The sequence below is a fragment of the Medicago sativa genome, chromosome 4 (genome assembly GCF_051527215.1).
Source record: "Medicago sativa cultivar Bolivia chromosome 4, Bolivia_mono, whole genome shotgun sequence".
NCBI lineage: Eukaryota > Viridiplantae > Streptophyta > Magnoliopsida > Fabales > Fabaceae > Medicago > Medicago sativa.
Window position 1 is genome coordinate 74,554,936 of NC_140752.1, and position 21,888 is coordinate 74,576,823.

General features: G+C 33.8%; 2 protein-coding genes across 2 annotated transcripts; both read left to right on the forward strand.

The window, feature by feature from the left end:
- The first annotated feature begins 696 nt into the window (after positions 1-696).
- LOC146931828 (uncharacterized) lies at positions 697-7,028 on the forward strand. The gene is made up of 7 exons (XM_085703415.1): positions 697-1,554; positions 2,777-3,524; positions 3,608-4,367; positions 4,455-4,660; positions 4,868-5,103; positions 5,786-6,641; positions 6,734-7,028. Exons 1-6 carry the CDS (start codon positions 1,393-1,395, stop codon positions 6,623-6,625), a joined length of 2,952 nt encoding a protein of 983 aa, XP_085559541.1. The 5' UTR covers positions 697-1,392; the 3' UTR covers positions 6,626-6,641; positions 6,734-7,028.
- Positions 7,029-13,629: 6,601 nt separating this feature from the next.
- LOC146931829 (zinc finger protein-like protein) lies at positions 13,630-15,990 on the forward strand. The gene is made up of 2 exons (XM_085703383.1): positions 13,630-14,578; positions 14,996-15,990. Exons 1-2 carry the CDS (start codon positions 13,864-13,866, stop codon positions 15,625-15,627), a joined length of 1,347 nt encoding a protein of 448 aa, XP_085559509.1. The 5' UTR covers positions 13,630-13,863; the 3' UTR covers positions 15,628-15,990.
- Positions 15,991-21,888: the final 5,898 nt, after the last annotated feature.

The window sequence follows — 21,888 nt, forward strand, 5'->3', positions numbered from 1 at the left end:
TTGTATCCAAACAAACTAGATTATTTGTTTAAAAAAAGTGATTTTTATTACAGTAAACAAACGCAAAATAGATTCTGATTTTTCATATAATCTCTAAAATATAATCTCTAAATTATTTTATATCAAAATCACTTTTATTTTAATCCGTAACAAACGGGTTTAAATTATTTTATGTTAAAATCCCTTTTATTTTAATCCGTAATAAACGGGCCCTTAGACTCTGTTTGGTAAAATTAGCTGATAGCTGATAAGCTAGCTGATAGCTTTTAGCTGATAAGCTAGCTGATAGCTTTTAGCTGATAAGCTAGTTGAAGTGTTTGGTAAAATTAGCTGATAGCTTTTGCTTTGAATAATAAGGGTAAATATGGAAGAAAAAATGAGAAGCTAAAAGCTATAAGCTCAAAAGCTACTTGAAGTAGCTTCTGAAAAATAGCTTATAAGCTCCTGAAATAAGCTATAAGCTCGTTGTACCAAACAGAACTTTTTTTGTCAAATGAGCTTATAAGCTAAAAGCTAAGAGCTAAAAGCTCTTTTTTTGGGTTTACCAAACAGAGCCTTAATCTTTAGACCAAAATGCCGGTTTTACTCTCCTTTTAATTATCAAAGAAGGAGGGAGAATATATGTTTTTTTATTTTTTATTTTTATTTTTATTTTTATTTTTTAGTATTTGAATGAATTTAAAAATCAAGGTTAGCACGAAACGAAGACTGAGTGATAAGCAGCTTGGCAATGTCCGAATCTAGAACCCCTCTTGCTTCCTCCTAAGACGGTCTTTTACGCGTAGTTTTCTCTTCTCTAAGAAACTTCCTTGTTTTCCCCAAAAAACACCCTTTTCTTTCCTTTTGGTCCTTTCGTACAACACGGTCTCTACACAAAACAACGTTGCTGCGTTCAACCTTTCACAGTCAACAAAACAAATACTACTTGTTTTTGTGGCTGCTTAGCTTGGATCCTCATTGACGCAAATACCCTTTTGTTGAATCTTTCTATTGACTTCAACTTTGTATTTTACATTTGTAGGGTTGTTTGTTTCTTGAGGGTACTTTTTGATTTTGATGCTCCAACACCCTCTTGTTACTTTTTGTTTTTTTCATTGTTATTTCTGGTGGGTTTTGTCTTTACTTGATCTGATTCAGTTAAAGTTTGAAACTTTGTTGAAGAGGGAAATTTTTCACGGGTTTGATTTCAATTGTGTTTGATTCTGACAATTTGATCTTGATTAGAAATCCTTTGTGGGTTTTGTATAATTCTTGTGTTCTGCTAAGGAATTGAAGTGGGTTCGTGGTGGATATTAAAAATTGTGTTTCTTAGTGACGAAGGGATTGTAGGGTTGTTCTTTTTGGGGGGGTGTAGTTCTTTGATGAGATGAGAAAAATATCAAGCACTTGTTAATGGGAATTGAGAGATATATGGTTGTCATAAAGTTTAGTTTTTGCGTTCTTTTAGTTCTGCAACTTGTAGCAGCAGTTAGCTCCATAGAAAAGAAGGAAACACAAGATGGTTTTGTTAGACAACTATTTGATTCAGCATCTGGATTGTTAGATGAGCACACGGTAAGACTCCTTTCACTGGTTACTTGGATATTGGTAGCTTTGTATGCATATAGATTTTGTTTGCTTTGAAGTTGAAATGACAAAAAAGCGGAGAGTACATAAATTTGGAAGTTAGAAAATTAGGGGTTTTAAATGACTACTGAATAAAAATAATAGTTTGGTGTGTCTTATTATTCGGTCGAGCGAGCCTCCGCTTAAGCTGTTCTATTACTGAGCCTATATCATGTACGGTCCAGCTATTTTTTTTAGATTAAAGTTTAGGTGAGTTGGGTCTCAGGGCTCACCAGGGCAGACCTCGAGGCTCAGAGAGCGTTGGCAGAGATACTTATAGATTACCCAGCGGGAGTTGAACCCACGACCTTGCAGGATATGAGATAACTCCTTATCAACTGGACCAACTTCTATTTTCCCGTACTGTCCAACTATGAATATCAGCACTGCCAGTCAGGAAAATTTATCAAATAGAGGCCATGTTATTCATATTAAATCTAATTAATAACCACTGTACCTACCCGTATACAGTTATATTAGTTTGCACTTTTAGTCAGAATTTTGGTGGCATGATAGAAAAGGGTGGTCTTACTTATAAGTTTATCTTCTGAATAACTATTTTCATGTGAAAAAATGGTTTAGACGGGATTGAGTACTAGAGTTGTTATTTTTCCATTACTTTCCATCATGACATTGAGTTCTGATACTAAACTTTCTCGTCCTCTTTTTGGCATTCTGTCTGTATGTTCCCAGCTATTAGTTGCAGAACCTAATTTTCTGAGTATCTTAACGATCACCAGAGATCTTATATTTGCAAAGTTTAGTTTATAATGCTATTTGGTTGCTTGAGTATATGCATTCCATTAGACAATCTTCCAGTAATTAATTTTTTACATGTTCTATATTGACATGGGAAACACATGAACTTGATGAAGAAATATGATACTATAATCTATGAATACATCTAAAGCTTCTGCTTCAACCAGATTGCACTCTGAAATTCTCTTACCTTTTACATGATTAGCACGAACATTTATTTTTATTTAGAAAGATAAATTTATAACTTTTCTTATGTAATTGTTGCTAAGGTCACTTGACACTAAGTTACAGATCATTGATTGTTCCTGGTCATTTGTCGTACTTGAGGGAACATGAAGTTTAACATTATGTGCTCCATTGTTTCAATCAATGAATTCGTAAACTCTAAAAGTTGCAAGTTTCATGACTGCAGGCAAAGGTATTTAGGACCACTTGCTGTGAAGATTTTATTCATTTAAAGAAAGAGGATGAATATCATGATTTATGCCTCCTACTGGAATTGTTTGCCGGCACCAATAAAGTCAGTTCCACGGTTCGACCAGTTGCTCAAGCAGATATCCAAAAATTGCTTAATGCTTGCCATCCTCAAATCAAGGAAATCTTTCTTCATTGTTTGAGAAAAAATAATCTTCTATTACATGTCTTAGGCAAAGAGGATGATTCCAAGATATGGCATGTCACTAATACGGGATATCTTTTTTCCACATCCAGTATTCCTAGAAGAAATCCAGGCCGTGTTTTGCTCCAGCTCATATCAGAACCACCTGGTTTAGGCCCCGCAGTTGGATCACCTACCCCGAGTCTCACACCATCACCTGAACCCAGTCTCCCTCCATTGCCCGAACCCAGCCTATCCCCATCACCCGCTCCAGCGCCTCTACTTCCTAATCCTCTTTCTCCTCCTTTGTCACCGGCCTCATTTTTCCCAAAACTGACACCGCCAGCAGCTGCAGACATTTCTGCTCCTCCATCTTCTGACACGAACGGGAAGGAAGATAACCATAGTAATAAAACAACAGTTGTTCTTTCTGTAGTTATAACTATATCGGTGATATTTATAGCTGCAGCATTGTTCTTTTTATGCTTTCGTAAGGCTGGCCGGCTTAGACAAAATGATGAGAGGCCCTTGCTCAGCTTGAGCATGAATGACTATTCTTTTGGTACATATTATTATATTACATTTCATTTCATTCATACTTTGTTAATGTGTTACACTTGTTGTGACATTGACTTTATTGTACAGGTCCTTCCAATCATGCTTTTGGAAATACGACAAAAGGGGAGAAGCTTGGATTTCAGTCATCAAGTAATAATTTAGGAGACAACAAGAAGACCTCACTGCAAGGAAATCAATCGATGGGAGCTTTTACTGCTGTCGGATCGCCATTTGAATTGAATCCTCCTCCTGGGAGAGTGGGAACTATCCATTCTGGAATGCCACCTTTAAGACCTCCTCCAGGCAGGATGAATCCTCTTCCCCATGAGCCGCCTTCGTTTACACCTTTTGGTAATACTGTCGTCTCTACTGCTGCACCTCCTCCTCCTCGACAGTCTGGTGTTGCTAGTGCTCGACCTCCTACTACTCCTTCACCACCACAATCAATACTAGCTGGTGCCAAACCTGTTCCTCCTCGCCCTCCACTACACCCTGCTCCACCTGGTGCCAAACCTAGTCCTCCACCACCCCCTGCACCACTTGGTGCCAAACCCGGTCCTCCTCCCCCACCACCCCCTGCACCACCTGGTGCCAAACCCGGTCCTCCTCCCCCACCACCGCCAGCACCATCTGGTGCTAAACCTGGTCCTCGTCCACCTCCTCCTCCTCCTAAGAGTGGTGGAGCTCCTCCTCGACCTCCACCAAAAGCTACAGAGAATGCTGAAGCAGGTGCAGAAGGTGGAGCTGATACTTCTAAAGCCAAACTAAAGCCATTTTTCTGGGATAAGGTTCCAGCTAATTCAAATCAATCAATGGTTTGGAATCAGATCAAATCAGGATCATTCCAGTAAGGACCAAATCCAAAAATTATTTTGTTGAGCATGGACAATAATTTATGAATAGCTGCTAATATTCCTTAATGACAATTTGATAGGTTTAATGAAGAGATGATAGAGACACTTTTTGGTTATAATGCTGTGAATAAGTCCAATGGTCAACGGCAGAAGGAGTCTTCCTCCTCCCAAGACCCTTCACCTCAATATATCCAGATCGTCGACAAAAAGAAAGCACAAAATTTATTAATTCTGTTGCGCGCATTGAACGTGACGATGGAAGAAGTTTGTGATGCACTTTATGAAGGTGAGTTCTTGTTCCTTCAGTTTGCCCAAGAAATTGCTGATAACTGTAATAGGGATATTAGGTTCTTTTGAGCAAACTAAGTTATTCCTTGTTTGGTTTACTGATTGAACATGATGAAAGTATACATAGAAATTTAGAAGCAAAATTATTTAGGCATCTCTTGTTCCACCTGTATGATGTCTTTCTAACCAGTCGTTGGCTGATCAGGAAATGAGCTACCGTCGGAATTCCTTCAAACCTTGTTGAAGATGGCACCGACATCAGACGAAGAACTTAAGCTTAGACTTTTTAATGGCGATCTGTCTCAACTTGGGCCTGCTGACCGTTTCCTGAAAGCCATGGTGGACATTCCCTCTGCGTTTAAGCGAATGGAAGTACTGCTTTTTATGTGTACATTTAAAGAGGAGCTCACTACTACTATGGAGTCCTTTGCAGTTTTAGAGGTATGATCTAAATTGCATCACCCCTTCAGTTGCATTGCTCATGCTCTTTCTAATCGGTATGAAATAAAAATCGTATATTCAAGTAAATGTAAATCAGATCATAGAATGGCTTGAGCGTGTAGTCGTCGAATATACTTACACAAAAACAGGGTTAGTGATCATTTCACTTATCTGTTAAACTTACTTAACTCGCACAATTCAACATCTTCTAATAGAATTTGTTTCTCATTAATCCAACCACTAAATTGACACTTATTATTTTGTTTTGTTTTGTTTTGAATGCAAAATTTTAGAAAATTTAGATTAATAATTTTTGTGCATCAAGTAGTTTATAGTTTCATATATTTCAAATACATGTTATGTAGCCGTGCCTACATGGTAAGATATACACATCTAGTACGAAACATTTTTTGATTAATATGAAACTTTAAAGAGAATACGTGCCTACATGGTAAGATATACACATCTAGTACGAAACATTTTTTGATTAATATGAAACTTTATGAGTTCGACTTGTTTCAATTTATTATTCCATTGATTTTAAAAGTGCACCATTCGAAATGCTGGTGAACATTGTAAATCAGTTTTAATGGTGAGGAGTGAGCACCATCACGCACACAAACTCAATGCTTTTTGTAACTGTAACGTGCATCCTCTCACTATAATTCATTTGAAATGTCAGGTTGCTTGTAAGGAACTAAGAAACAGCCGGCTGTTCCACAAACTTCTTGAAGCTGTTCTCAAAACTGGTAACCGTATGAACGATGGAACATACCGTGGTGGTGCACAAGCATTTAAACTTGATACACTCTTGAAATTATCTGATGTAAAAGGAACAGACGGCAAGACTACACTCTTACACTTTGTTGTTCAAGAGATTATCCGCTCTGAGGGCATAAAAGCTGCTCGAGCGGCGAAAGAGAGCCAAAGTTTGTCTAATATTAAAACGGACGAGCTTCATGAAACAGAAGACCACTATCGCGAGCTTGGTCTTGAGATGGTTTCACACTTGAGCACTGAGCTTGCTAATGTTAAAAGAGGATCTGTTCTAGACGCCGACAGCTTAACAGCAACTGCTGCCAAACTTGGCCACGGTCTTGTGAAAGCCAAAGATATACTAAACAAAAACCTGAAGAATGTTGAGGACGATAGAGGGTTTTGTGAGACAGTGGAAAGTTTTGTCAAGAACGCTGAGGCTGATGTTAAGAAACTGCTTGAAGATGAGAAGAAAATCATGGCTCTGGTGAAGAGCACGGGCGATTACTTTCACGGGAATGCTGCGAAGGATGATGGCTTGCGATTGTTTGTAGTAGTAAGAGACTTCTTGATAATGCTGGATAAAGTATGTAAGGAAGTGAGAGATGCACAAAAGAAGCCAGCAAAACCTATAAAACAAGAAACTTCACGAGGACCGTCTTCGTCCGATACACGCCCATCACCTTCTGATTTTCGTCAGCGGCTTTTTCCAGCTATAGCTGAAAGGAGGATAGATTATGTTAGTTCAGACGAGGAGAGTCCATAGGTTCAAGTTGGAAATGGTATTGTAACTTTTTAAAGACTTGCTTTTCTTCCCTAAATATTAAAAAAGATTATATCATTTGAATTCATGTTTTTTTAACTTATTTTGCAGAGGGAGGAGGTTACACATTTTTCTTGATAAATGGTGGAAGTGACTGTGATATTAACACTTCAAGCTAAAATGAGATATGTACAGACATGGCTGGAGGCTGGAACTATCATTATGATTATTGATTAGTTTGATTGTTTTGATTTTGAGACGGTCACTTTCACAGGGATAGTTGTGTAGGGTCTTATTATTTTTAACAATTCTTTAATCTATTCAATCATGCTAATGTACTTTTTGTTTATATGAATTTAGAATTATTCTTCCAGACATCTAGATAAATGTTTCATTTTGCCTAAAACAGAAAGATAACTCAAGGTAATATATAGATATAATTCACTGGCAAGCAATTACTAGCTTAATTAGGATTGTGAAGGGATGAAGGGGATCTAGTAATCCTTGAGCTCATCCATAACACGTTTATAAACTTATTTGGTGGGTTATATTTTTCTCCTCCTGTGTTGCTTTGTTTCAATACCACCACAAAGCTCCTCAAACCATAACAATCTGGAAATCTGCGATTTTCGCTTCAAAGGAAAAGTAGATATTATTTTTTAACTTTTTTTTTTTTTTGGTTAACTCTTCAGTTTTAAGAGGAAGGGGCTCTGGTAATCCGAAGTTTGGTTGGGAGGTAATAAAATCTGACCTAGAATTGTTTTACTCAGAAATCAAACTCAGGTTCTAGACATTCTCTCTTGATCCTTTTCGAGAAAGGAATAAAGACACTTGAAGTATTAACTCCCTGGTAAAAATTTGAATTTGTAATATTAAGGTGCTAGATACGAATCTTCTTCAGAAAACATACGGAAAATAGTCATTTATGTTACTTTGATTGATAATTTTTTTCCTGTTCCCCTTTTTTCTTAAGAAATGAAGAAGGAACGCATTCATACAAATTACTTGATTGAGCTACTGACCTTACCGATATCTATTTGTCTACCTTTAGATAAGTGTTTGTCCAACCAGTTTTGAATCCTCTTTTAGAATCTGCCTTTGAGGTAACTAAATAGAAGAAAAATCCAAAATATTTTAGGATATAATTTAAAAATCTGAATAAACAGTTGTAAAGTTCAGAATCAGATTTTAATTTTTAATCTACTGGAACATATTCTGATTTCTTACTCTTTCGAATATTTGTAGTAGTTAGGCTGTATAAACTAAACTATACTGTTTTTTTGGTACAAAACTATATTGTTTTATTTTTGTTTTTTTTTTTTAAATATCTATATTGTTTTATTGGAGTAGAAACAAAATTGATATTTGATTGCGATACTTGTACTTATATAACAAAATAGAGCACTTTTCAGCATAAACAAAAAAAAAGTAACAGTACTTTTCATGAGCGAGCAGCAGCACTTTGTGGAGAAAAATAAGTAATAACAAATGGAGAAAAAACTATTTAAAAAACGAAAAAAAAAAATAGATGAACAGTATAAATGTATTGGATAATTTAAGATGTCAAAATAATATTTTTGAAAAATAAAGTAGATGGAGATCTTAGAGCAGGAACTGAATCTGAATGTCAAAATTGAGTACTGACAACACATATTCACATTTAACTAGCCCATGTTCCTTGACAGTATATATAGGACAAGATTTTTCAGAATTTTTAACTGAATTTGTTCCAACATGAATCCTCTAAAACTTCCATCTCTCCCTCATAATTTAAGATGACCTTAAATTGAAAACATGGTAACAAAATGAGAATAAAAATAATAGATGAGGTGTCAACTATAGCCTTCTTAATTTAAGGTTATGATCATGTGCTGTTTCTCTTTTTATTTATTTATTTATTAGATGGCCTATTATATTTTTTGAATTGATCAAAGATTCAAAATGGTCCATCTAAAGAATTTTTTTTTATCTGCCCTAGTTGAAACCAAAAAATCAAAAAATGCCCTAGTTGAAACAAAAATACCAAAACTGCCATACTTTTTCAGAGTTGACTGGTATGTCACAAGTTGGACTTGCGACCTACCTATGTCACAGTTCCGACTTGCGACATACCCCCCTATGTCACAAGAGGCAATGGCGACCTACAAACTCTCAAATTTTGCAATTTTTTTGTCCTTATTATATGTCACAAGTGGGACTTGTGACATATTTATTTATTTACATTTTCATTTTTTTCTATTAATTAAATAGAATTAGTTTTAAAAAATTTTATAAAAATAATTGAAATAAATATTTATGATTTAAGATGACACATTTAAAGGTACAATACATTTAAACGAAGAATAAATATTTAATATTTAATTTAATAAAATACAAACCAAATGCAATTAAAAAAAATATGCATAGATTGCTACTGATGTTCAGTATTAATGCAATTTTTTCGGGAATGACCGGTCATCCTACAAATGCCGCATTTTCTCCCCTCATTTTCCACAACGTCCATCTCGGTCCTAATGCGAGTAATTGCGGGATGACCTTTCTTAGCTCTACGCATCGCTGAATCGGGAACCACCTTTGAGCCTACATAAGTTGGCCAGTACTGTTGGTGGTGAACCACATCGAAATGGATATTGTATACAGGGTATACACATTCATTCGTAAATTTATTATCAACAAATGTTTTATAGTCGTAGCTAAAACTAGAACATGCGGCAATGACATGTGAGCATGGTAGGTGTAACGCCCTGAATTTTCCACAGTCGCACCATTTACTTCGCAGGTCGACCTTGTATTCTCCCATCGGCAATCCTTCTCTATGGTCGATAGTTTCACGGACGGAGAAGGTATACCTATCTCGGTCGAACTGAGTGACACTGTGACTGTTGGATTTGATGACCTCTTCCTTCAGAAACTTCATGATGTTTTCTGAGAATGGTTCCCCGGAATTTACCCTTGCCGATGCCTCGTGTCCTCTTTTAGCAAACAAGGCCCCCAACCTGTAGTAGGAGGCTTTCACAATAGCTGTGATCGGGAGTCCGCGAATACCTTTATACACAGAACCAGAGAACAACAACAACAACATACCACCGTCACCGAGCTTCTTCTCAGGACTTGATCAACGATTTACCAATCCATCCAACTACCAAACAACTACCGACCCAACAACACTAGCACCACAAACTTCCGACTTCGCCTTTCTTGATCTCAACACCCCACTGCACCAAATTATCGCACCACCACCATACACAGCACCTAGAGATCATTATCCACCAAGCATTGGGCCATCTTACATGAATGATTACATGTCAACATATGCTTACAATGATCTAAACCAACCTGGAACATCCTACACAAATAACCCCCAAGCCAACAACTAAAACTACAACAACCAAATGTATAGCAACCCACACTACAACTACCCACCAACACCAACTGACCTATATCCCCAATTCACACCGGGTGCCGAATTTAATTTTTCAATTTCTCCTGCAAATGACGCCGAGTTTGGTCAATCGTCATTGGGCCGTTTATCATTGAATTCCATTGAAGAGAATCAATTTCTCAATACAACATGGCCTAGCAGGGAAGACGATGTTTCGTTGACGCTTGGTTAAAGTAGTCAAGTGCACAACGACGAAACTGACGATCAATCAATTCATCGTCAAAGATCTCGGCGTCAAATTATTCCTCCCGCTCCAACGCGACATAATGCAGCAAGAAATGCTGGCGCACCATGGTGTGGAACGGGACCACGACCACCTAATGCCCGAAGAAGAAATAATTAAATGTATTGTATTTTTTTTTTGGTCAAAAATGTATTGTACTTTTAAATGTGTCATATTAATAAATAATAAATATTTTCCTTAAAAAAATAATCATAAATATTTATTTCAATTATTTTTTTAAAAATTTTTAAAACTAATTCTATTTAATTAATAGAAAAAAACGAAAATGTAAATAAATAAATATGTCACAAGTCCCACTTGTGACATATAATAAGGACAAAAAAATTGCAAAATTTGAGAGTTTGTAGGTCGCCATTGCCTCTTGTGACATAGGTAGGTCGCAAGTCCAACTTGTGACATACCAGTCAACTCTGAAAAAGTAGGGCAGTTTTGATATTTTTGTTTCAACTAGGCCTTTTTTCGATTTTTTGGTTTCAACTAGGGCAGATAAAAAAAAATTCCCCATCTAAAGGCAAAATTGGGAGTGTATCATGTGCTTGCATTTAATCAAGGAATTGAATAATAATAGATTGAAGCAACACATGCTCAAAGTTCAACCCATCATCATCAGGGACACTCTGTATGACACTTTCCCATGTTTCACTCTTTGCCTTGCCCTTTGTTCTCCATGGCCGTAATTTGAATTATTTAGAATCTTAATTATGGCCTTTAAAACTAAAATATTTTGGTTTGTCTTGTCTTAACCCTCTCTAATCTTGTTATCATGATTGGTGGAGATGCCCGCTCCCTTGTATGGGTGTCTGCTGATTTTTATTTTTGTCTGTTTGTTGGATCTACTGTAGGACTTTGAATATGTAACTTTGTCAGTGGTATCCTTTGCACTTCTTGTGCATGGAGCTGCACTGTCATTATATTTATATATATATATTTCATTTTGATTTCTCCAAAAAAAAAACTTTGAAATGTTTTGATTTTGAGTAATGCGTTATTTAAGGGCAGCATAACGACAAGAAATGAAGACTACAATAAAAATATAAGGGAAACATAGCCAAAGTTGTTCATTGATTTTGTAGTCCAATTTCCCACACTTATCTAGTTATCTTGCATCTGTTTCACCACCTTTTCGATCTTCACAACTTGATAATGGTCAAAACTAATAATGAGCTCTCATATTTTTAAAGAGCACACTTTTTTATTACTGTAACATTTTCAAGGGTGAAGTTTGGGTTCATTATTGTTCCCCACTAATCCCCAAATTAAGGGTGACACCGAGAAGTAAAAGTCCCATAGATCTCTCTAATTAAAAAGGTGAAATAAAGAGTGGGGGCTAGTGGCTTATTATTCATGATTAATCGGTTTGTTTCATTACATATATATATTTACTTTTTGGTACATTTGAAAGCCAGCACATTGATACTGAAATTTCATTTCTAGCAATGTAGTGAATCCATGCGTAAACAGAAGCAATGTAGCAATTGCTAATGGTTTGGAGTTCATTACCCTAAAGATGGAAACTAAACCATGTTCAACTAATTTTTTTAACATAAGTGTATGTTTGATTCCTTCCATAAAAAGAAAGTGTATGTTTGATTTTATTTTGGAGGTGCAAAAAATGATTCGTGAAAAACTAATTTTGGCTTGTTTGAATGTTTTTCAATACAATTAATTTTATCTGTAAGTGAGTCTAACTTGAACTTTGTTTTTTGACGGTTGATTATATTTTGAAGTTATGATTTGTATTTTTGACTCAAAATTTTATTTTAACATAATGTTCAATTTATTTTTATAAATATGTATTGAAGCATAAATTATTTTACATTCCATCAACTTTTAACTATAAGCAATTCAATTAAAATCAATTTTTGTCATTGAACCCAACTCATATCAAGGAATCATAATTACATTCAAAAAATTATAGATAAATCGCATAATGGAATATATTTAATTTGTATACACCATCGACAAGATTTTATTTTACACAAGCATCTAATTATATCTTATATTATTTTGTCTTTTTATTATATTAGTTACTAAAATATCTCTACAAATACCTATATGATGAGATGTAACTAGATGAATGTATGAAACTTCGGATTAAACTCTTATGCGTTTCCAATATATAGAGCGGTGATATTTATCAAGAAAGTATACATCCCGAATGTATAGCGAAGAAAACATTGCAGTTGGATCCTAAAATTGTTTAAAATACACACAGTAGATGAAAATAAATAAAACCTGCTGCAATACAACTATGCATGTCGCAAAGTTGTCGTGAGAACATAATTCGCGATATCTAACGTTAGTGTTTCCAATATTGTCTCCCAGGTATATACTTAGATTTTTTTTATTAGATCAAACTTAAGCCTACCAAAACATAGCCCGAACTAGCTTATTTCCTACTAATTGTGAAATAAATTTTACACAAATATTTATATTTAATTAAACTTAAACGATTAATATACATTTTTATTAATAAATTAAGTTTTTCAAAATTTATTTTTCATATTATAATTTTTTTTTTGACAAAATATCTTAAAAAATATTTGTATGCACAAAATATCATAGGGTCAAATATATTTAGATTCGTCTATTTAAAGGTTAACTCAACCATGATAGATAAAAAAAACTAGAGAACAATAAAAAAAATCATATAATCAATCCTTTAGCGGTCCTATATGACCTAAATTGTGGAGATACCCTACGGTGTCTAATAGAGATTAAATATCCTAATTAAGGTGGGTTAGAAAAAATACTAGTGGTTGTTATATTTTTTTTTTCTCACCATTTTTCAACCTCTCATTTTATTTGATAGTGTGAAATATTGACTTCTCTCAAATTATTAGTTACTTTAAAAATTGATAACTAATTAGTTTCCTAAAACATATACTACTACTTCTCTTAAACAACGAATAAAGAGGACAAAAAGTAGTACTCCCTCTGTCCCGGAATAACTGACCCATTTTCTAAAAAAAAGTGTCCTAAAATAACTGACTCATTTCAATTTTCAATACAACTTTCATCATTCCCAATACAATATAACACTAAATAATACTACTTTTATCATTCCCAATACAATATATTCCACTTTCCCCTTTATTTATACATTTTTCTTAATCTGTGTGAAATGAGCCAAGGGGTCAAATAAACTGGGACGCAGGGAGTACAAAGTAATAAAAAGTTGAAAAAACAACACAGGTTCAGTAATTAAGTCACATTTATTAAGTTTTACAACAGTGTCTCAGTAGATGTTTTGTCCAAGAGAATCAGTTGTCATGTTCCATATCCAAATATAAAAAGCCAAAGATTCTTGTGTTTTCTTTCAAATCACTAAACACACACCCGTGTTTTTTACTATACATCTCCCTCCCTTTTGTCTCATTTGCTTGTTCTTCTCACCTAACTCATTCTGTGCTCTTCTTTGAGATAACCCTTTCATGCATGGTTGAAGGAAGTTTCATTTCATATAACAAAAAGTGTTTGTTTTCATTCTCTTAGCAAAGAGAAAGAGAAACATGGACCCTTTTGAAAAAGCCTTGGAAGTTGGAAATCTAGTTCATGTATAAGAAGAAAACCAAAAAGGTAGAAAGAAAAGAAGAAGAAGCATTAAAGGGTAATATGCCAACAGTGTGGTTTTCTTTGAAGAAGTCACTACATTGCAAATCAGAACCATCAGATGTACATGATCCAAAAACAAGGAAGCATTTAAGCACAATCTTAACAAAAAAAGGAGGAGGAGGAGGAGGAAGATCAGGTTGTTCAAGGTCAATAGCAAATCTAAAAGATGTTATCCATGGAAGCAAAAGACATATTGAAAAACCACCAAGTTGCAGTCCAAGATCTATAGGAAGCAGTGAGTTTCTTAATCCAATAACTCATGAAGTTATTTTGAGTAACTCAAGGTGTGAGTTAAAAATCACTGGTTTTCAAGAAGGGATTAACAGTGGTGGTAACAATGCTAGTGGTGGTAGTAGTAGTGGTGGTTCTTCAACTTATGTTGGTACTTTAAGACCTGGTACACCTGGTCCTGGAGGACACCCTACAATGCATTACTTTAACCCTTCTTTTAGGACTTCTTCAACTCCTCCAAGGAAATCACCTTTTCTTTTGTCAGAAGGGTCTAATGGTTTTCATGGTGGTGGTGTTCATTCAAGTAATAGGATGTCTCTTGAAACAGATTCTAATGGTTCTTCAACTGTTACTTGTCACAAATGTGGTGAACAGTTTAACAAATGGGAAGCTGCTGAAGCTCACCATCTCTCCAAGCATGCTGGTAAATATTTTTTTATTAAAAATTCTTCTTGGCTTTAGGTTATCCAAATATTTTTCTGACCACAAACTTTTTGGCCATAGTCTTTATCTGATATGCTATAGAATTTTTTTATGGTGGTGTGACAAATCTTTACAATAAATCCACACTTTTTGAATTTGGGACTGTAAAGCTGATTTTGCTTTTTCCATGCCTTTTTAATTTAGAATTGTTTGTATTCTCCAACAGATTTTATTTTCAAAATATCTAGGATAAATAAAAGTACTATCTCCCTTTTCCAATCTACTTTATCCTAGTATTGTGAACATTGAACAATAGTGTATCAAAGAACAATAGAGATTTGTTCAAGTTTGTTGTTATGACATTTTGAGTTTCATAAATTTTGAATTTTAAGAGAAAAATTTGTTTTTCCCTTGGCAGTTACTGAACTTTTGGAAGGAGATTCATCAAGGAAAATAGTGGAAATTATATGCAGGACAAGCTGGTTAAAGTCAGAAAACCACTGTGGCAGAATAGAGAGAGTTTTAAAGGTCCACAATATGCAAAAAACTTTAGCTAGATTTGAAGAGTACAGAGAGATGGTAAAAATCAAAGCAAGTAAACTCCAGAAGAAACATCCTAGGTGTCTAGCTGATGGAAATGAACTTTTACGGTTCTATGGAACCACGGTAGCTTGTTCTCTTGGTCTCAATGGCTCTTCAAGTCTTTGTTTATCAGAAAAATGTTGTGTTTGTAGAATCATTAGGAGTGGTTTTTCTGCTAAGAAGGAGTTGAAAGGTGGAATAGGTGTTTTCACAACATCTACAAGTGGAAGGGCTTTTGAATCTATAGAATTTTTTGATAATGAACCTTCACTTAGAAAGGCATTGATAGTATGCAGAGTAATTGCTGGTAGGGTTCATAGGCCACTTGAAAACATTCAAGAAATGGCATCTCAAACTGGATTTGATTCTTTGGCTGGTAAAGTAGGTCTTTATTCAAACATTGAGGAGCTTTATTTGCTCAATCCTAGAGCTCTTCTTCCTTGTTTTGTGGTAATTTGCAAATCATGAACCCAAAAACAGGATCAACGTGTTGACACGGTTTGGATTCACGGTGAATTTGGCAGAATCATGCGTGCTATCTTAAAGCTCTATACTTTAGAGTTTCAACAAAATCACGGTAGCCCTGTAATTTTGTCGAACTTACCGTCATTCAAAACATGCACTTACATATTGTGTAGTTTTATGCACCACTACCACTACCCTATTTTTGGCTTTTATATGGAGGTACTATGGCCTACATCTTTTGAAGGATTTTGATTCTTTTTTGTCAAGTCACTTGTGCTTGTTCATGGTAATTGTAATTTGTATGAACCCCCTATTCATACATTTGTAATTTTTTTTTTCTTCTTAATGACAGTGAATATTTTTACATCTGCACCAGAAAATTTGAATTGTCACAACTAGAAATAAATATGGAAGACTTGTAAAATGATGGTACAAATTTATGGTCAGAGTTAATAACTATATCTCTCCTTTATTTCCATTGGAAAGCACAATGTAGTTGCTTGCTTGCAGGTTCTATCTTTGCGTCAGTGTTAATTAATTGAAGGTGTATAAATAAAATAGTCATTGAAATGAGTAATAACCAACTAAGATGATTAAATCAAATTCTTGCTTGTCAAATTGAAAGATGGAAGAATCTTAGTTGTATGTTCATTTAAATTTAGTTATAATGCAGTCTAGGACAAAGTGTGAAAATTATTTGTTTTAGTTTAATACAATCGAATATTAGATTCCATAATCAAGTGATCATTAAATGAATGAAGTCTTAATTGACTCAATATATATAGAAGTGGTCCAACAGGGATAAAAGTAGGTTATGAATTTATAATAATCTGTTACTTCTAGGCCAATATACAATATGTCAATATTATAGAGTGCTCTTCTAGTTGGTCGTATTTATAAGAAACATTTAAGTTCATAGAAATTGATGTATTTAGTTTAAATTTTGAATTAGATACGTTAATTTTGTTGACCTAAACATCTCTTATAAATAGAATCAGAAGACGTATGATATAAATAGGATCACATGAAGGGAGTAGTATATAAGAATTCCTTATACATGTTAAGTGGACCTCAAACTATGGCAGGTCCTACATAGTGCATATATGGCAAGATGTCACAATTTGTATTAAATGTTGTTGCCCAAATTTAAGGCATGTGACCCTTCTTAGATGGTTATGGTTAAAGTCCGGACAAGGTGGTTCCAAACTTGAGGACAAATATGAAGAAGGATTTGAACTCAGAAGTGTGATTATTCATATAGTTTAGGCTTATACATTCCTTGTCTCTTCCACCTTTGGTTCTGTAGATTTTATTAATGTTTAATTTTCAGTTATCCTTTCCAAGATTTTATTGGATAATCCTAATGTGAACAGTAACCATTTATGATAAGGTCAAGACTCTGGACCCCCCATGGATTTTCCTTACTTGCATTCACTCAATTACACTGTTGCGGATCTAAACCATCTGATTTTGATCAAACGGACCATGTATTGAACATGTGATTACGTGAATGCAGAGTCATATCAAGTCTCAACTACATCGAATCCAAGTGTGCGACAATATAATATATATGAAATTGGATCCTCTACAATTATTGTATGATGTTGCGGTTGTATGATGGTCTCTATAACTATAACACGACAGTGCAACAGTAGAGGATCTAGGTTCAAATTATGTGAACATGGTAAATTAATTGGTCACTTTGAGGGTAATAACTCTCAAGAGCGTGTACCTAGCTGAGGTTGGTAATGTCACTTCATTGCAGTAACATCTGCACAGCTTTCAATTTCTCACGGCACATGCACCTCATAAATATGTGTACTAACCGTCATTACACTTCACTGGTTTAGGAATGAGGTCATTGAATGAAACTCAATTGGATATTTCAAATTTGATACTTCAATAGTAGCTTGACAAATATGAAGAGATTGTTGCGGTTAACTTGCAAATTAAGCTGCAAATCTTAAACAACCATTAAAGCTTATTATGGTAAATCTTTTGAGTTCTGATAGGCTTCTCTTTTTAATGTTTGATGCAGACATCACCGGTTGTTGATACTTGATAGATATTCAATAATGACAGGAAAAAACAGTGAAAGATAAAGACATCAAAAGATGCCAAAGAGCTAAAGACTTTAGCCAAAAAGCTACATATTTGCCAACTTAACCTTTCTCATTGTGTTTACCCTTGCACATAGCTAGTTTTTAACGAAATTTTGTAGCTCTATCTTTAGGACCATATTTACGTAGCATGATAGCAATGTTTGCAATGATTGCTAAATTGTCAGCATCTGCTCAAATTTTTGTACCACCTTACAAATATGCAATTATTAACCAAAATTAGGATTAAGAACGGGTTAAACTTTGCAAAATCAGAACCCGACATTTCTTAAAATTGTTAGCCCTAAACTTAATTCATTATCCGTGATTCATTATCCGTTATAGTTGAATTTATTAGGATTAAGAACGGGTTAGACTTTGCAAGATTTGAACCTGACATTTCTTAAAATTGTTAGCCCTAAACTTGATTCATTATCCGTTATAGTTGAATTTTAAAGTTGATCGGACCATTTTAAAAACTTGAAAGGTTTGAAAGTCTATTTAAAAGTCTACTCATCTAATTTATTTTACCAAAGCCAACACCTCTTAAGTAAGAGTAATGGTAAAAGAAATGTCACCAAATTAGTTTTTCAAAAGCTTTAATCACCAAATTAGACCCTCAAATATTTAATATGTCACCATGTTTGTTTTTTAAGAATACTACTAGTAATAGTATTCGGTGATAACTGATAAGTCAAATATTTGAGAATTGAGACTAACTTGGTGATAAAAACTTGGTAAGAATAGTGTGCTTGGATGACTAATTTTAGGGTTTTCTCTAAAATAGGAAAAAGAAAAATCTTGAAGAAAGTGTCAATGTGAACCAACTGAAGGATTCAAATAACAAAATCAGCTACCTAATAATGGTGAAAATGATTCACAGCTGCTCATAATATTAAGTGTGTTACCAAAATCATGCAAGAATTAGTTGATAAGCTACTATTACTTGATCAAAATTAGCTTAGATATTTTTTGAAGTGATTTTTATAGAGTTTCTCTCTTGTAGGGAACTTTGGTCCCCATTCTAAAACCCAGAAAACCTACTCATGAAAGTGCAATTAAGTTAGGTCACATTTATTCAGCAGGTTTGCCTCTTTTAGTATCTTGGCTAGCATTCAATTACTCAACAATACACAAGCTCAACATATGGACCAACCATATCATTTAAGTTTGATGATTCACATTGGACCCGACACAACTATAAGTTCTTGGTTCTTTTGAATTCATCAATACCTTTGTGGAGGGTGGTGAGGGTTCATTTAACTTGCACCACTATGAGTTTTGGTCCAACTTGGACCACTTAAATGACCCACTAGTGTAGGTTTTGATCAGGTAATATATATTTGCACATTAGAAGCTAAACACATCGTAACAAACACCCTCAACATAATTCTCTCTCCCACTAGTGTAGGTTTTGTAATTTTTTTTTTGAATGAAGGTTTTGTAAAAAAATTATATTGCTTAAAAAATAACTTGAACATAAAATTTCATTGTTAACTTAAGTATTACACACAAAATTTATTTTATTTTAATTAATTACTATCCCGTCGAATTACTCTTAACTAAACGTAAACCTTAAACCAATTTTCCAAGCTGTCCTAAAACTCTTTTAACAAATAAACTTTTTTTTAGGAACAAATAAACCTTCTATATTCAGTCAAAAAAGCTTTTATATTAAAAAAAATATATTAATAATACAGACTCTATGTTTGATTTTAATTTTTCTTTATAATACAATATCAATTTATTGTTTTGTAGTTTAACCCTACCTTTCGTCAGGAATAAAATGTATGTTGACGTTGAAACCGCAAAAAACCCGTGCAATTAATTAATTAATTAATTAATTTTTGTTAAGTAGTCTAGTGAATAAAATTCATCGGTTCATCCTTTAAAAAAAAAGCACTTTTTCATATATTATGAATTGTCCCTATCAATTGAGTCAAACTCACAGGGATAACGTAATTAATTATATGATGTTTTGACTATTTCACACGTATTAAGAAATGTAATTATTTTTGTATGGAAAAAATATTATAAGTTGTTTTACAAAATTTTCCTTAATAAATGATAAGAGAAAGATAAATTAAAGAATTGAAAGAAGATAGAGTAATAAAGAATTAAGGATATAATAGAAAAAAAATATTAATACTTTTATAAAGCGACATATAATTTGAGTTTTTTTTTTGAAAAAAAGACATACAATTTGAAACGGATAGAGTATTAAATTTAATTTATATTGTTCAACCTAAAAAAATCCATAAATACACAATAATTGAAATTAACAAACTCGATAAATATTAATAATTTTTTTTCCTTTCAAACTATTTTAACTCTTACAGTTTTTTTCACAAATCTTATTTTATTTTCGGTAAAAATATTTCAGTGCACATTTTCTTTTTTAATTTATCCAACACTTGAAAGTTCAAATTTCAATCAAGTTTATAATTCAAATTTATGTGGTTTATATTACACGGATGATTATGTGGACAATATTTAAAAAGAAAAATTATTTTTTATAACTGTAAATGTATATTTTCTGCTCTCCACTTATGAAAAAAACATTTTTAATTTTTTTTCAAAAACAATAGTCAACAATATTTTTTTTACAAAAATATTCAACAATATTATAAACACAACTTAAATAAATAATAAATAATAAATAAACGATACAAGCAATCATATTCTATTGCAGTTTTATTTAAGCCCCCATGTATCTTTTGCCACAAAATGGAGCAAACCCACCTTTCTATAAACTGACAAAAAAATAGTAAAGGTATGGTACAATCAAGTGTAGGTAAACGTGAAACATATTGCAACTTGATGAACAAGTACTAAACTTTCAATCTCATCTATTAGAATATATTAATAATAAATCTATGGTTCACAACCAACTGGTCCAAGTTGGAGCCAAACTTTAGGTGGTCCAAATTAAAAGAAACCCCTTGTGGAACTACCATATATCACGCTTGAATTTTTTTGCATAAGGGCTATGTATTTCTATTTATATATTAATGTTTACTATGAAATATTATTGTAACTAGGGTAAAAGATGATGAAATGTACTATAAATGTGTTCGGACACATCAATACTTTAGTGTAAGTGTGTAATTGCCATCTATCATGCTTGAAATTTCTGGCATTAGAGGATCTATTCCTTTTTTTGTTGTTGATAAAATCAGGGCCCTGTTTCCATTGATAGTTAATGATGGCTATGAAATATTATTCTTGTAACTAGGGGTGGGCATGGTTCGGTTAACCATATTAACCGAACTGAACCGAACCGAAGTGTTGAAATGGTTTGGAATAACCGAACCGAACCGTTTAAGGTTTGGAACTAACCGAACTGAATCAAAGTTATGGTTCGGTTAACCGTTTGCTTGCCTATTAACCAAACCGAACCGAACCGAAACCAAAATTTTGAACTCACCTTAAACTATAGTGCATATTCCAACGATAGGTAACCTAAATTTTCAGAAAATAATGGTTCCTATGTTGCATTAATAAGTTCCAAATATGAGCCAGAAGAGTTCCAACTAAATGCAAGAAATCAATAAGTTTAAAAGCCTCTTGTTCTTATTCTTGTACATTTTCATGTTATTTTTTTAACTCAAATTTTCAACAGAATTAACATTAGTAATCTGGAAATAAGCTTCTTTGACAGAATAAACGTCATCAGAACTCCATTTCCAAGCATCTTCTATGTTATCCTGCAATGAAATGTTAGTCAATAAATCTCTACACTTCTCTACTAACTCATCTTATCATTGAAAACAATTTCTTCTCCACCACCAATTCACACATATGACTATACTTTATTCATCTGATTAAAATATTCAGTTAGGGAACCAGATCAATTTCTACCCACTTGTCCACCAAGTGAACTAGTAAATCAAGCTTAGCGATGTTAATATTCATCAAACGGTTGATTCAACACTGCTGTTAAGAAATTCATATGCCTGTGAAAAAGTTAGCATCTCTACAATCTGCAAAACCAAAATGTTTATTCAATTTGCTATTTTTCTTTATGAGTCCGTGGACGAAATGGTAAATGGTAATCACCGTCTTAAACTCACAAACACAACAGCGAGTTCAAACCCAGGGTGGAGCTGTTCAACCTATCAATATCAATATTCCAACTAAATGCAAGAAATCAATAGGTTCCTAT